This window comes from Hypomesus nipponensis, chromosome 23 (assembly GCF_054491055.1).
Source record: "Hypomesus nipponensis isolate SF chromosome 23, ASM5449105v1, whole genome shotgun sequence".
Taxonomy (NCBI): domain Eukaryota; kingdom Metazoa; phylum Chordata; class Actinopteri; order Osmeriformes; family Osmeridae; genus Hypomesus; species Hypomesus nipponensis.
In genome coordinates, this window is record NC_140383.1 from 2,730,001 (window position 1) to 2,746,479 (window position 16,479).

Here is a 16,479-nt window from a genome sequence, read left to right on the forward strand (position 1 = left end):
GGGCTCCTTCAGCTCGTCCGTGTCGCTCAGACACTCAAAGAACTCCTCCTCGCTGTCGCTCCACGAGTCCCAAGACTTCCCGGGGGACACCTCTCTCCCGTCTGCTGTGGCGGCGGTGGCGGGCGCGGCGCTGTCGGGGCCCAGGCGTCCGGGTGTCTTCCTATCTCTCCCGGGCCCCGGGGCCCGCCGCCCACCGTCCCTCGCCCGCCTCCTCTCGATGCAGCAGTTGAGCATCTGGGCGAGGAGCGGAGACAGAGAGTGATGAGGGCTGGGATGCTGCGGAGCTATGGGCAACCTTTTGGGAGGATGTGTGTGTGTGAGTGAGTGAGTAAGACAGAGTGAGTGAGTGATCATGTAAGAGAGAGTGAGTGTGTGTGTGTGTGAGTAAAAGAGAGTGTGTGTGCGCATCTCACAGTAGTGTCTTAGCCTCTTCACAACCCCCCCCCCCCTCTCCCCCTTATCGAGCCATTTCTCATAATCACTGCCCTGCCTCTCCCCAAAGCCCTACTCTCTCCTCTCTCTCTCCCCTCTCTCGCTCCTCTGAGAGAACCAGCCGTCTAGCCCGGCATGGCCCTTTATTACTGTGAATAAGGCTCACTTCTCTCCTGTAATACTGACTCATGATTAGTTGAATGGGGAGTAAAAAAAGAAAGAGATTGGGAGAGGAGGGGGCGGGAGGGAGAGTGTGAGGAATGAATATGGAGAGAGGGAGACGGATGGAGGGAATGATAGAAAGATGAACCGGAAGCTGGCAGTCTGACTGTGTCCGGGCGCCGCTCTTATTACAGACTGCAGGAGAAGAGGCAGAGTCTCTCCTGCCGAACTTTCACCGCCTCGCCTCTCCACCCAGATATTACCTCCACCTCCATACCTCTCTCTTCCTCCATCCCTCCGCCCATCACGCTCTCTCTCTCTCTCTCCCTCCCTTCGCCTCCGCCCCCCCATCTCTCTCTCCCTCCCTCCTCCCATCCCTTTCTCTCTGGACATCTTTATTAGTCTCTGTTTCTCTCCCGCAGGTGGTGCGTGGGTGGCTGAACAACAACAGAGTCTGGGTGTGGATCCCAGACTGAAACCAGAGCCGCTCCGCAGGGTAGCAGGCACTGCTCTCAGGATCTCTCCCGCCCGCCTCTCAGCCAGGCCGGTCGCGCAGCTCAGACACGCAGAAACACCGTTAGCTGCCTCTGTTAGCGCAACGTAAACACCAGCGCCACAGCAACGCCCCACACGCACCGACACGTGAAATGCACGTCTGTGCTCCTCTCTGTTTTTGCGACACCATTTTGTGTTCCAGCTCTCCCTCTTCATGTGCCCCCGCGTTCCTCCCATCCTCATCACGACCACATTAAACACCATTGAGATGGACTCCTTCAGTGAGCGGGTGTAATTCTGCTGTAACGCTAACGCACATCTCCGGCTGACTGTCCTAGCTCCTTGTAAACTAGCCACTGTCTTCTTGACCCATCCTGCTGCATCCCCCCCCTCCCACCACTAAGCAATACAAACGTTCAGCAGACAGATTACTTTTCGTACTGGATTAATGTTTCCATGTTGCTTTTGTTCAGTATTGCGTGCGTGGGGGTTTATTGTGTGTCTTTATCAAAAGACGTGCCAACATTCTTTGTTGTAGAAACTTAGAGCTTTTCTCACCCAACCTATTAATGTTTGGAAAACAGATTTGTGACTAGTGTCTATGTAAGATGGATGTTTGTAGCTCAGTATGGATGGATGTGGATTGATGGATGTGTGCATGTATATGGATGGATGGATGAATAAATGGATGGGTATATGGATGGATAGACAGACAGATGGATGGACAGGCTTCAGGTCACCTGAAGTTTCTGGTGCAGGAGGCAGCATCGGAGGTCAGGGGAGCCACTGGCCAACCTGCACATGGAGAGAGAAGAGGATCAGCTGGGACACGCTGTGACCCAGACAGGCTGGTTCTGTGAGAGGCTCTGGACAGGCTGGTTCTGTGAGAGGATCTGGACAGGCTGGTTCTGTGAGAAGATCTAGACAGGCTGGTTCTGTGAGAGAGGATCTAGACAGGCTGGTTCTGTGAGAGGGCCTAGACAGGCTGGTTCTGTAAGAGAGGATCTAGACAGGCTGGTTCTGTGAGAGGGCCTAGACAGGCTGGTTCTATAAGAGAGGATCTAGACAGGCTGGTTCTGTGAGAGGGCCTAGACAGGCTGGTTCTGTAAGAGAGGGCCTAGACAGGCTGGTTCTGTAAGAGAGGGCCCAGACAGGCTGGTTCTGTAAGAGAGGATCTAGACAGGCTGGTTCTGTGAGAGGGCCTAGACAGGCTGGTTCTGTAAGAGAGGGCCTAGACAGGCTGGTTCTGTAAGAGAGGGCCTAGACAGGCTGGTTCTGTGAGGGGGCCTAGACAGGCTGGTTCTGTGAGAGGGCCTAGACAGGCTGGTTCTGTAAGAGAGGGCCTAGACAGGCTGGTTCTGTAAGAGAGGGCCTAGACAGGCTGGTTCTGTGAGAGGGCAGGCTCCGGTCACTCACCCATACACCAGGTGGCTGTTCTCCCAGCGGTAGCGCATCTCCAGGACAAACTCCTGCCACAGGTGAGCCACAGCCCTCAGCCCGCCATGGTAGAAGTTCACCAGGCACACGCACAGAGCCAGCCGGTACGTCAGGCTGTCGCTGGGCGCTGACTTCAGCTGGTTAAACAGGTTCTGGAGGAGGAGGAGAGGGAGAGAGACAAAGAGACAGACAGACAGAGACAGACAGACAGAAAGAGAGACAGACAGAGAGAGAGAAAGAAAGAAAGGGACAGACAGACAGAGACAGACAGACAGAAAGAGAGACAGACAGAGAGAGAGAGAAAGAAAGAGACAGACAGAGATGGACAGACAGACAACAGAGTAAGTAGCTAACACCACAACTGCAACGCTACTCAAATAACCCACCCATTGCATCCAGTATCTTCCTGTGAGTCAGCCTAGAGACAGCAGGCCAGACATAACCTACGTAGTCAGAGTCCTTCTCCTGCTCCCCTTTTCCATCTGAGCTTGACTGCGTGGTCTTGCTCTCGCTCGCCTCGGAGGACGCTTTCTCCACCGCCGCGTCAGGAAACAGATACTGAAACACCACAAAACACCCCGTGTGAGTCCGCTCCTGAGTGCAGCAAGCAGTCAGCCCTCATCTGCCTTCTGGATACACACACACACACACACACACACACACATGCCTACACCTGGCCACAAAGGTAAAGACACTACTGGATGTCTGAGGAGCCAAATCCTCTTTAAGCCTTCAGAGGGTTTCAGCACACATCAGATTCTAAACACATGGCCTTTGTGGCTCGTCACAGCTGACACTCCGGTCTGGTGTGTGTGTGTGTGTGTGTGTCTGTGTGTGTGTGTGTGCGCCCCCTCACCAGCAGTATGGAGTTGAGGATGTCGTTGCTGAGCGGAGACTCGTCGACGCGGCGGTGGCGGCGGATGCGTCTGCGGGCGCTGTGCACCATGTTGGACACGGACAGCTTAGGGATGGGCACCGCCGCAGGCTCCGTCAGCTTCGACAGGGCGGCCGTGATGTCACTGTTGTCTGGGGGGGGGGGGGGGGAGAGGAGACAGGAAAGAAGCGTATCACAACAGGAAGTGGAGAGGTGGAAGCTGGTAGAGCATATGCTATCTCGACACGCGTCGGTAAACAAACAAGCGTCTGGTGAAACAAACGCTCTGTGTGAAAATCAGAGAATCTCCGCTTTCTGTCTTTCCTTCCATCTGCAAGCTCCGATTCTCAGTGTGTAAAAACCTAAACAAACCCAGGATTAGGACACCCCCCACACCCATGTTGGTTTCACCGGCCTGGAATTGTCCAATCAGAACAGGGGGAGGGACACCAGGGAGGGGAGGGACTGCTTGGACAGTTTCAACATGGAGCCGTGGTGAACTTCATGCTGGTTGGACAGGTGGTGCGACCGACCTTTGCCCTCGTCCTCAGCCGCCCCTCGGCCCAGCACGTCCTCGGTGGTCTCCTTCCTGCAGCACAGCTTGAAGAACTCCGTCAGGAAGTCTCCTGGATGCGGAAGAGAAAGGTTCAAATCCCCCTCAGCCTCATTAGACACACCTCGCCTTCCAGGGGGTGAATAAAGGGACTGGACCCCCCAATGAACGATATTTCATGGACATCAGATTTGGGATCGCGACATTTCTGTCGTATCACTAGTTCTGGCAGTGGATGGAAGATCTTACCCAGCAGGCATTGGGGGTTGTCAGCCTTGCGGACTCGCACGGACCAATGAGGGGCCTGGAGAGGGTCCAGGTCACTGTGGGGTCACACGTGGAGAGGACATATGGTCAGACCGCATGGGGGAAGGTCACTGGGTCCAAACTCAGCAGACCACCATTGTCGGTCAAGGTTAGGACACCCAACACACATTTATTTGCTCTCTGCCTCGGTAGTCATGGAAAATGTATAATGTTTGGATGTGTACTTGAAATTCATCCTATCGAATGCGTGAAGAATGAAAAAAATCACATATTCCCATTTTTATTCCACAGCATTGCAACTGCATTGTGTTTACTTGAAGCTTAGTTTTTATGTAAATAGCCTTAAGCTAATTAAAATAAACCGTTCCCCGCCAAAATTGCTTCACTTTCTTCTCCCCCTTTCCTTTTCTGGAACAGTCATGAAAATAACTCCTCAGAACTCCTGGAGGTGGACCTGCTGGTCTCTGGCTGGGTAATCACCATCATCACCAGTCCATCCTCCTCTGCTTCAGGTGCACAGATTTTCAAAAAAAGAATCTTCTGCGTAATTACAGAGAAGAGGATGGAACTGTGAGTGGAGCTGGGAGGGGGGTGCAGGGACGTCGAGGAAACACAAACAGCGTTAATATGATACGACGGCTCGCTGAGCACCGTTTTCAGAGCTGAGACCGGGAAAACTGAAAATTTGCCGTCCGTGAATCAATTTGGCCTTTAATGCAGTCCGACACCACTACAGAGGTACTTGTTAAAACCACCCCTACTTCCACACTCGTTCACTTCCTCCCTCCTTCCTCCCTCTCTCCCTCTCCCTCTCTCCCTCTCCCTCTCTCTCTCTCTCTCTAATTCACCTCCTCCACATCCGCCCCCTCACACACCTACACTGTCTGACGCCCTGGAAATTAAAATGGGCGACAGAACCTGTTCACAGTGTCGCGAAGGTTCTAGAACTTGTTCGGAGCGTCGGCATCACCTCGGCGTGTGCGTGAGCTCTTTGCGGCTCGTCTGCCTCAGAAGAGACGTTTCAAAACGTTGACCCCCGCCTCCCACCTCGTCTTTCACTGCTGCTGCTGTCACTCAGGAAGGTGAAAAGCTTTTAATAAAACATTCTGGCTCCTGCAGGCGTTTTGTCAAGGAGGGAAGAGACAAGAGAAGAGGAGAGAGAGACAAGAGAAGGAGAGAGAAGAGAAGAGGAGAGAGACAAGAGGAGAGAGACAAGAGAAGAGGCGAGAGACAAGAGGAGAGAGACAAGAGAAGAGGCGAGAGGAGAGAGGCGAGAGACAAAAGGAGAGAGGAGAGAGACAAGAGAAGGAGAGGCGAGAGGAGAGAGGAGAGAGACAAGAGGATAGAGGAGAGAGACAAGAGAAGGAGAGGAGAGAGACAAGAGGAGAGAGGAGAGAGACAAGAGAAGAGGAGAGAGGCGAGAGGAGAGAGAAGGAGAGACAGGAGGAGAGAGGAGAGAGACAAGAGAAGGAGAGGCGAGAAAAGAGAGGAGAGAGACAAGAGGAGAGAGACAAGAGAAGAGGAGAGAGGCGAGAGGAGAGAGACAAGAGAAGAGGCGAGAGGAGAGAGGAGAGAGACAAGAGGAGAGAGGAGAGAGACAAGAGAAGGAGAGGCAAGAGGAGAGAGGAGAGAGACAAGAGGAGAGAGGAGAGAGGAGAGAGACAAGAGGAGAGAGGAGAGAGACAAGAGAAGGAGAGGTGAGAGGAGAGAGGAGAGAGGAGAGAGACAAGAGGAGAGAGACAAGAGAAGGAGAGGAGAGAGACAAGAGGAGAGAGGAGAGAGACAAGAGAAGAGGAGAGAGGCGAGAGAAGGGGACACAAGAGTAGAGAGGAGAGAGACAAGAGAAGGAGAGGCGAGAAAAGAGAGGAGAAAGACAAGAGGAGAGAGACAAGAGAAGAGGAGAGAGGCGAGAGGAGAGAAACGAGAGGAGAGGGGAGAGAAGAGATAGGAGAGACGAGAGACCAGAGGAGATACCAGAGGATGGGTGGTTCACGCTTACGAGTAGACGTCGTTGTCCACGACGATGCCCTCGGTGAGGTGAGGCCATGTGGTTGCCAGGTGAAGCTCACTAGAATAAAATATATATATATATATAAAAAAAAGGTTTATGTCACATATATCTCCTATTGTTAACAAACAGATTTTGCAGTTCTCATGTCTCAAAGCTAAATCATGAAGGGGGGAAAACCACCCAAGAGATCCCTAACTAGCGTGCCTTGTCGTCATGGCTGCGATAGGCCTCACCTGATTGGATCCTCGCAGGCGCCGAATGGAAGCTTCCCGAACTCCACGCCTCCCACCTCGCCTCCGAGGAGAGCGTCGAAGTCTGCGGGCGGGAACACGACACGCTTAGCTCAGACCCTCTTTATTCACAAAGAACCAACAAAACCAAACACACACAAAAAGTTGCTTTCTTAAACATGTTATATATACCCTTCGAGGCAAATGGCTGCTGCATTGTACATACTGAAAAAGGGTTCACACCAACACACATACACTCAGTTCCCTGGCAGAGTTACAAGAACATCTAGTTGACCTCTGCCCGCCTACTCCCTTCCCTCTCGTACCGTTGGAGAGGAGCAGAAAATGGCGTCCGTTTGTAAGCCGGTTAAACAGCTCTTCGACCTCCTACAGGTTTCCGCCCGCCCCAACCACTCAAAACGCTCGTCTCATGCTAAACACCGGCCCGGAGCGAGCTACTTAACTCTGGGAAGAAGCCACTACAAAATCTGGAGCAAAGATGGAAGTTGAGCAAGTACATTACATATCAATATCCCAAAAAAGTAAGCTAGTGCGTGGGGAAGCGTTGACGAACAGCTGTGGACTTTGATCTCACCCCGAGGGCGAGGACTGTTTACGTTACTCACTTGAACTACAACAGCTAGTTGCCCACGTATCTACTTCCTGCTTTTTAGAGATGAGGCCTATGGGGCACTCACCAGGGGGCTGCTGGGGCCATGAGTACTGCTGCCAGTCTTGCAGGACGTAAGTGAAGCGGATGGAGATGTTGATGGGGGGCAAGGGGGTCAGAGGGCAGCCCTGGTGGAAGAGGAAGGAGAGGGAGACAGTCGGGAAGGGAGATGAGAGGAACACCTGTTTTCTGGGTTTTTCGCCTGTGAAGACGTATAAATACAGGGTGGATCAAGTCCTCAGAACAGCCAGAGTCTCCAGCCGGCGCTCCGTACTCACTATCTTGGACTTGAATATGTCCAGCAGGCCGGCGAGGTGGTTGTACTGGTTGGGGACCTTGCGCAGGTGCACCATCTCAAAGTCGGTCCGCACCCCCGGGCCCTGACACTCCCCGGCGTACATCCTGCGCCACTTCTGCTGAATCTGGACAAACACGGGCACCTGGCTGCTCCCGCGGGGACAGAGAGGAGAGGGGGAAGATGGGCTTAATGCAGGTGTGCCGGGGGACAGGATGAAGACAGGCTTAATGCAGGTGTGCTGGAGGACAGAGACAGGATGAAGACAGGCTTAATGCAGGTATGCTGGGGGACAGGATGAAGACAGGCTTAATGCAGGTGTGCTGGAGGACAGAGACAGGATGGAGACAGGCTTAATGCAGGTGTGCTGGGGGACAGAGACAGGATGGAGACAGGCTAAATGCAGGTGTGCTGGGGGACAGGATGGAGACAGGCTTAATGCATGTGTGCTGGGGGACAGAGACAGGATGGAGACAGGCTTAATGCAGGTGTGCTGGATTGAGCTGCATGGCAGACCTCCTTGTCTCTTATTTTATCACGGCTGCAGAGCAGCACCTGGTGGACAGATGAGGAACTGCAGGTTGGGCGTGAGGTCATGTTCAGTGCCAGTGGATGTTTGGAGTGTAATGATCCTTGGTAAGTGAAAAGAGAGGCTGTGAATTGACTGTATGCGACATTATCAGCGTTCTGTCACTGATTTTGCATGCCGACCGTGTCGTTTGATGACACTTCAAAAACCAACAAGCTGCATTCTGCAGCGTTGAGTTCCTACTCCTCAACAATCATCTCTGCACTAAACAGTACTCAACGCTCACAAACAAACCAATCCAACACTCTGCCCTTCAACGGTCTCCGCCCAGCCCGGGGTAGTGGGTCGTACCAGAGCACGGGCTGAACTCCATCTCCCATCATCCCAAGCGGGAGGGCGGGTGACCTTGCCGGCAGCTCTTCCCGCCAAACATCGTCATCCGCAGTTGCCATGGCTACGCAGTGACCCCCGCTGCAACGCGATGCCACGGGTAAAGAGCTTGTGCCGCCCCCACCGCGATTCTATTTTTACAGAGCAGCTCTACAGAGGGGCTCTACAGAGGAGCTCTACAGAGGGGCTCTACAGAGGAGCTATACAGAGGGGCTGTACAGAGGGGCTCTACAGAGGGGCTATACAGAGGAGCTCTACAGAGGGGCTATACAGAGGGGCTATACAGAGGAGCTGTACAGAGGGGCTGTACAGAGGGGCTCTACAGAGGGGCTCTACAGAGGGGCTATACAGAGGGGCTATACAGAGGAGCTCTACAGAGGGGCTATACAGAGGGGCTATACAGAGGAGCTGTACAGAGGGGCTGTACAGAGGGGCTCTACAGAGGGGCTGTACAGAGGGGCTATACAGAGGGGCTCTACAGAGGGGCTGTACAGAGGGGCTCTACAGAGGGGCTGTACAGAGGGGCTATACAGAGGGGCTCTACAGAGGGGCTGTACAGAGGGGCTCTACAGAGGGGCTGTACAGAGGGGCTCTACAGAGGGGCTCTACAGAGGGGCTCTACAGAGGGGCTCTACAGAGGGGCTATACAGAGGAGCTGTACAGAGGGGCTGTACAGAGGGGCTATACAGAGGAGCTGTACAGAGGGGCTGTACAGAGGGGCTATACAGAGGGGCTGTACAGAGGGGCTCTACAGAGGGGCTCTACAGAGGGGCTCTACAGAGGGGCTTTACAGAGACAGAGGCAGCGCCGTCAGCTGCTGTGTGGATCTGAGAGGAGCTCACGCTGCCTCATCTGTTTGTTAAAAATCATCCACACCGCGGTTTTAACTAACCCTCAAACGGCCAGTTTGTCCACAAGAAATGCGTTTTCAGCACAACTGTAATTAGGGCATTTTTTTTATCATTACACGTTTCTTTATCGCTCTTAGGTTACCATAGGGACGGCAAACGGTTTGTTTCCGTGGGCTGTGGGGATGATGGTGACTAACCAGGCAGAAAGCAAGCCTATGAACCTGCGCTAGGGGTTACGGTTCCTTTGCGGTGTGCGTTGCCCTGGGTGACGGGTCCTTACCAGCCAGTGTTTCCCAGGGAAATGGAGATGGAGCTGAAGAGAAGGTTGCACTTGGACTCACTGATGATGGCCTCGCAGTTCGCCCCTGGGGATATGACCACAAACTCTCTCATGCCATACCTGCCCGCCCACACACACACACGCACACACGCACACACACACACACACACACACACACACACACACACACACACACACACACACACACAGTGGACTGTTACAGACAGCAGGCTTCAGTAGAGTCCAGCTTCAACAGAAATCCCTCACTCCCCAAGTCACAAGGTAAACATTCAGGGACATTTCAGAGGACGAAGTGTTCGGATGAGGGCAGACTCAGGTTCAGCTGGCCTGCTCACCATCTGACCAGGCAGTGGGCCCTGGGAGGGAAGTCGTTGTTCATACAGAGGAGGTCTTGCATGGCCATGGGGAAGGCATCTAACGAGAGAGAGAGAGAGATAGAGAGACAGAGAGAGAGAGGGAGAGAGACAGACAGAGAGAGAGACAGAGAGAGAGACAGAGAGAGAAACGGAGAGAGGGATATTGTAAAAGCTCTGGACAGTTTGATGTTCATATCTAATTCACATTAGGTCACCAGAAACATGATCAATCATTTTTGATTCCTGACCACTCTTAGCTGGATATTGATTAGAAGTGAGTGTGTGTCCATGGAGATTTGGTCCTCGGGATCTCAATAGATCTATTCTCATCTAGACATATCTAAGACTAAATGAAGTGTTGTTTGGAAGTAGTCAGTCACCACTAATGGCATTTGTTTGCAGTTATAAAGTAGCCACCTGTACCATATTAAAGAATCTTCAAGAATATCACTAATGCTAATTCAGTGGCTAGCAGGCTAAAAAACATTCATTCTGGGAGGGACTGATGCTAGTTCAGTAGCTAGCTAGGAAACATGATTCATGTTGGGTGGGACTGTGGCTAAAAGGATCCCAACGTACCCTCCTCGGCAGCCTCCTTCCCCTCCGCCAAGTCATCAGACTCCTGCTTCAGGAAATGATGCGTTATGGAGAACTTGAAATCTGCAAAGTTGATATCCAGTGTCTTCTCCTCCCAAGTGCCGCTGGTATATTCACCCTGGATGAAACAGGACATATCAGCATCCGTGAATGTGTGAAGCTGTTACAGACGACACCGACTGAAGGGTGTTTGTGGGATTCTTGATTGGTGAAAATGTGCACAACTATGTGACAGTTGATTGGTTACCTTCTCTGGGGACTTGGCTGTAGAGTTGCCAATCAGCTTCCAGTCATTCAACACCTCTTCAACTCTGGACACGAACCTGAGAGACAAGGGTTGGGGAGTTAGGTGCAACCAAACTGGAAATACAACAGTCTCATGTCACATACATACATCTTTTTTGAAGTCCAGACATGCACTTTTACATGTTGTAAACAGAGAGCAGAGTTTCAGTGATACATATTTTGTAAAAAGCTAGATAAAATAACCGTTTCGTACAGTAATGGCTTGTTTTGGCCGTGAGATGCAGCAAAAAGTTAAGCCTTCATAAAACCATAAAAATGTGCCTACTGATGTTATTTGGCGAATTATCATCCAATGTAAAATGCATGTGACAAACTTGATATATTTGCATATTCCATAAATTTGAAAAGAATAGACAAGGGGCGGATATCAAAAAAGAAATGACAGATACCGTACTGCTAGCTAGCAATAACAAGTTGTAGGTTAGCCAACATTAGCCAACTGGCTAGGTAGTTTGTGCTGGCTAGCGGGTTCGGAACAAAAAAATATCTTTGTCACATACTTCTCGGACACTTAACAGATAACAACGGCCACGTTCATTATGTTCAGACGATGAACATGAGATCACTTTCAAGGCAGATGGTCTAGCTACATTTCTTAGCGTTCGCTATCTCTAACCTTTCCCACTCCGACGCGGTGGTGAAATCCGTGATCTCAAACACCTCCGACTCGGGCTGCAATATAAATGAATGATTGAGATTAATATAGTAAGGGCCCACTGATTTGTATTATTAGTGCTGTTATTGTGCGAACTTTAATTTAATAGTTGTTAAGAGGTTAGTTGGTTATTTGAGCTAAAGTACTCACATCACTGTCAGCCGCCATGATGGATTTTCTGTTTATTATTTTTTTCCACGTTGCATTACGTGCAATGACGTTAAACCAACGTACAGCGCGCTGTCAAAAAAGTATATAGTCAAGAAAAACTCATGGACCAAAGGGAAAGCAAGCTATCTAGTATTTGTCACAACTTAGTACGTTTGTGTATTTTTGACATTATTTTTTACGGCCATGTGAAAGGCATTTTTTTTGCTAGTTGCCTAATGTTTTGAAATCGTTGCTCGAGTGTGTGTGTGTGTGTGTGTGTGTGTGTGTGTGTGGGGGGGGGGGGGGGGGGGGTAACCCATGATATTTGGGTTGAGTAAATAGGGAAAGTTCCAAAACTTCATTTAAGCAGCGACAGAATTTTGCTCATGAATCATGGAACACCCCAGTTTCGGTTTTTCTATTTGCCGTTTGTCCTGAACGCAGACTATATATGCTATATATGCTAATATATTCTTGTCCTATAGTCTTATATAGACTATATATGCTTAATATGCCTACAAGTTGTAAATTACCCTGCTCTGTGGAAGTTTGACAACGACCATACATTTGAATCATGTGTGTTGGATCAGGGAAACATCTAAAACATCCAGGACAGCGGACTCTGAGGACCAGGATTGAACACCCCTGGCCCTGCTCTAGGAGTTCCCAGTGAAGATGGGGGAATGCTAGTATGTGTCAGAGACGCTCACAGTGAGGAGTTCTAAAGCTCGATCTCAGTTCAGTCAGGGATAGCGTGTGAGGTCAAACACTGACGGGTCTACCTGCTCCCTGAGGATCCAGAAGGACAGCGCCAGGCGCAGGAAGGCTCTGTGTGGATGGAGGACGTTTCCGTTGAGGATGCAGCTCAGAAGATAGCTTTCTCAGGGCTTTTATCCTCTCTACAATCACATCAAGTGAACCTACGTAATAAAACGGAGACGTATGCTTTCAGTTGTCATATTTAGACACTGCTATATTGCAGAGTTATGCACTTAGACTAGCAGGAGCAGCAGCGAATCAGCAACTTCAAATTTGAATAGTGGGCGGCGACTGTGTGGTTTCTTCATAGGCTGTTACCATCAAAACAAGTTGGTATTGATTGAAGAGAACTGCAACCAACTGTCAGTTCAGACCGAACCAGGAACCAAGCTCTGCTGAAACATGAAACTTTTTTCTGGGTTTTTGTAACATTTTCAGACTGAAGATGGCTCCTCAAACAGCTGGTAAGATTGCATTTGACAAAATTCACATTTGTGCTTTATGGCAAGTAAGATATCATTACCTTTTACATGTGGGGATTTTGTTTTGATGTATCTTAGAGTTTTCTACGCTATTACATTTACTTCCTCTCCCTCCCTGCTTGTGTTTGTTTCAGAGAGGGTTTGTGGCAGTTATGGCAGCTTTGGAAGACCCTTCAAAAAGACCAAGGAAACAACCAGTAGTTCACAACCCTTTACTAAACCAACCATGAAGGTAATGTGTTGGAAGAGAGGATACTAATGAATGGCCTGTTTGAACTGATTCATTACTTGATTAGTCCAAATGTAAATATTTTGTAATCAAGTTGTAAAAAAAAAAAGGTAGGTAGTATAATAATTGGTCTGCATTCCTTCTCATAGCATTGTTATCTTTGCAATCTTGGGCAATGATGGTATCTGTTTTTGTCTCCTGGAACCAGCCAGTCAACATACTTCTGTGGCAGCTTGATAGGTTAACTTTCAAGTGTCGTTACTAAGCTAACTTAGGCAAATCAAATAGTGTGCTGTATCATCAACTATCTCTCTGCTGAGCAAATAGTCCACAGTGTTATCAACATGTACTGGAATGAGCAGTAGAATGTTCTTCTGTGTATAACGTGTCTCTGTGTATAACATGTCTCTCTGTGTATAACATGTCTTCTGTGTATAACATGTCTCACTGTATTTTCAATATAACAGTTGACGGAACGTCTCAAGAGAAAAGTCCTCATGATTTTGGTGAGGACAAAAAGAAAATGTATTCCCGTTGAATATCATCATAAATATCCTTACATAAATCAGCAGGCATTGTAAAGCCCTGACTGTTTACCTTCAGGGACACAAGGATAAAGAAGATTTCACATTCGATGAGTCTAAACTTATAATCAGAGGTCTTTCAGATGAACTTAACAAGATACTTCAGGTAGGTCAGTTCACAATGTTTTAAGAGAAACAGATACAATGTCTTACAAACCACGAGACAGTTCTTAAAGGTCCTGTGTCGTTCTACACAGATTACAGACTCATCACTGCTGATCAGAGCCTGTGAAGATGGATCTAGTGTGGAGGAGAGACAAGACTGTATCCTGCACTGGGCTGACGAAGTAAAGCACTCACTCGGGCCAGAACAGGTTAGACACTGGTGTTGTGCCAGCATCCTCACTATAGACACGCACCTCTAAGTTAATGTTGCTTGCTCAACATATCTCAAATTACATAGTACTGCTAGGACGATGTTGATTCAACAACGAGTCTATGTTGACTGTGTTGACTGTTTGTTCCATATCAGCTGCATAACTTGTGACCTGGATGAAACTTCTGTTCATTCCCAGATGAAAGAGGAACAGCATCAAGCCACAGCTGATCACACGCCAGATGAGGAACTCACACTGAAGGAAGCCAGGAAGGTGCTGTCTGACTGGGCCTGGAGCCTCAACACCAGGGAGCAGGTGAAATGAACAGCACAGGTTCATCGTGTTGCATAGTAAACTGCAGTGTAGAGAATCTCCCTGGTCTCATCCCATGTTGGTGTCCCTGCAGGATAAGGTGTGTCTGGGGGAGGATGTGTGCTCAGTGCTGCAGGACCTGGAGAGACAGTGGAGGAGAGGAAACCTTCCCAGCATGCTCCCTGTCATGGACTTCCTCATCTGGAGTTTGCTGCAGGAGCACGAGAACGAGGTGAGGCTTTCATGCAAACTCTAAACTTCCCAACTGTGGCATTCAGGATGATTAAAGACATGTCGTGGAATGAAACTGACATTCAGTGGTTTTGTTTTCATTTTTTCAGGGCTCCATCTCCAAGCAGTGGCTCACAACCAAGCAGAGGTTTGGGAGCAGAGGTAGGTCTCAGAGTGTGACACATCTAGAAGGAATTTGGTGTGATCTAAAGTGTAAACAAATAAATATTGTTGTTTTTATTCACTTCAGTGGCTCTGAATCACATTCCTGACTCAGGTGTGTACTCTTTTCTTGTCTAAAAAAAACATTGTCTGCCTTTAAAATAAAATAAAAAATACATCTAAATGTAGTTTTTGTCTTTCACAGTTTGGGACTGGATTTCTAAAGCATCAGGTAAGAAAACAAGAATGAACATACATACTGTAGATAGCTTTCACAAGATAACGCCAAATAGTTTCAGATAATAGTTTCTCTACCTACTCATTCGCCATCAACACATGCAAAGCAACTCTGTCAATTTATGCTGTGTATTAAAAATATAAATAGACTGATATTAACTTTATTTTATTGCATTGTAGATGACATCACACTCGATCCAGACACAGCAAATCCAAGCCTCAAAGTGTCCAGGGACAGGAAAAGGGTTAAGATGGACACCATCATTGAGAGTCAACACAACCCCTGGGATGGATACAGCAGGACTCCTAGTCAGTACGATGGGTGGTGGTGTGTTCAGGGAGCACAGGGCTTTACCTCAGGCAGACATTACTGGGAGGTGGAGGTCAGAGGGAAGAATGAGTGGAGGATAGGAGTGCTCAGAGAGTCTGCTCCTCGACATGGGTTTGTTGACCTCAACACAACAGCTGGTTACTGGACACTGCGTCTGCAGCTGGGTCAGCTGATGGCCATGACCTCACCTGTCACTAAGTTAGAGCGCTCTGCACCCTGCAGGCTAGGGGTGTTCCTAGATATGGAGGAGGGGCAGGTCTCCTTTTATGATGCTCAGCAGAAACGTCACATCTACACCTTTGATGCTGACTTTGATGACGCGGGGAAGATTTACCCCGTGTTTGGCACCTTTGAGACAGACAGGGAGATGAAAATTCTGTAAAATTGTAATGATAAAAAAGATATATAAAAGAATATGGCCTTCAGGTAGTTGTGGTTAGATGTTGTAAATACTGTCCAATGTTTGTCACTGTCACAGGTCATATGAACTAGCATGTATGTATACACAGAATAATAACATTATTATTTGCAAGAAGGCACTGAATGATATTAAGACAAATTCATAATAAACAACATGATTTACAGTACAAGTTGAAAAATGTGCATCTTTTCTGCATTATCAGCACTAGACATTTAGTTAAACAAAGATGTTTTAACAAGTTTCTGGTACAGACATAAATATAGAGATGTGTGGGCTACATTCAACATAAATACAGTAGTTGAAGTGTTCCCTTTTATCACATCTGACAGGAAACCACATACACTTCCTCTTTTACTTCCTCAACATGAGTGGAAGAAGAACTATCAGAAGTAAACAAACTCATTCTAGCCCCACTCCTGGTGAACAGAACAAGTTGTACTGTAGTAAAAGGTCCTGTCATTATTCAAACATTGGCAGTATATAGGCCCAATCTCTGTTCTGTTTATAGACTGAAACTGGCATGTAAGTTCTGGTAACCACTGGAGGTACCACCCTGATTGTTAACAATGCAGTGAAGGATAATCACAAGGCAGATACTTATGATGACGAATAGCACCAGTCACTTGCCATGTTAACAATGCAGTGAAGGATAATCACAAGGCAGATACTTATGATGACGAATAGCACCAGTCACTTGCCATGTTAACAATGCAGTGAAGGATAATCACAAGGCAGATACTTATGATGACGAATAGCACCAGTCACTTGCCATGTTAACAATGCAGTGAAGGATAATCACAAGGCAGATACTTATGATGACGAATAGCACCAGTCACTTGCCATGTTAACAATG

General features: G+C 48.7%; 2 protein-coding genes across 4 annotated transcripts in view; one reads left to right on the forward strand and one right to left on the reverse strand.

The window, feature by feature from the left end:
• The window catches only part of rab3gap1 (RAB3 GTPase activating protein subunit 1), a 31,357-nt gene extending 18,894 nt beyond the window's left edge, over positions 1-12,463 (reverse strand). For all 3 annotated transcript variants that reach the window (XM_084688996.1, XM_084688995.1, XM_084688997.1), the window contains exons 1-18: positions 12,344-12,463; positions 11,562-11,651; positions 11,373-11,428; positions 10,698-10,773; positions 10,433-10,568; positions 9,833-9,911; positions 9,477-9,596; positions 7,410-7,575; positions 7,160-7,259; positions 6,465-6,546; positions 6,220-6,288; positions 4,203-4,276; positions 3,934-4,026; positions 3,383-3,552; positions 2,974-3,084; positions 2,506-2,678; positions 1,830-1,884; positions 1-234 (exon numbers count right to left, since the gene is read on the reverse strand). The exon at positions 1-234 is cut by the window's left edge and continues 99 nt beyond it. In XM_084688996.1, coding sequence (XP_084545122.1) covers positions 1-234; positions 1,830-1,884; positions 2,506-2,678; positions 2,974-3,084; positions 3,383-3,552; positions 3,934-4,026; positions 4,203-4,276; positions 6,220-6,288; positions 6,465-6,546; positions 7,160-7,259; positions 7,410-7,575; positions 9,477-9,596; positions 9,833-9,911; positions 10,433-10,568; positions 10,698-10,773; positions 11,373-11,428; positions 11,562-11,579 — 1,812 coding nt within the window. In that variant the 5' untranslated portion in view covers positions 11,580-11,651; positions 12,344-12,463. The remainder of the gene's footprint in view (positions 235-1,829; positions 1,885-2,505; positions 2,679-2,973; positions 3,085-3,382; positions 3,553-3,933; positions 4,027-4,202; positions 4,277-6,219; positions 6,289-6,464; positions 6,547-7,159; positions 7,260-7,409; positions 7,576-9,476; positions 9,597-9,832; positions 9,912-10,432; positions 10,569-10,697; positions 10,774-11,372; positions 11,429-11,561; positions 11,652-12,343) is intronic.
• Positions 12,464-12,635: 172 nt separating this feature from the next.
• LOC146233601 (E3 ubiquitin-protein ligase TRIM69) lies at positions 12,636-15,804 on the forward strand. The gene is made up of 11 exons (XM_084688998.1): positions 12,636-12,784; positions 12,937-13,034; positions 13,499-13,537; positions 13,635-13,721; positions 13,813-13,929; positions 14,131-14,247; positions 14,339-14,476; positions 14,586-14,637; positions 14,726-14,752; positions 14,843-14,869; positions 15,055-15,804. Exons 1-11 carry the CDS (start codon positions 12,766-12,768, stop codon positions 15,585-15,587), a joined length of 1,254 nt encoding a protein of 417 aa, XP_084545124.1. The 5' UTR covers positions 12,636-12,765; the 3' UTR covers positions 15,588-15,804.
• Positions 15,805-16,479: the final 675 nt, after the last annotated feature.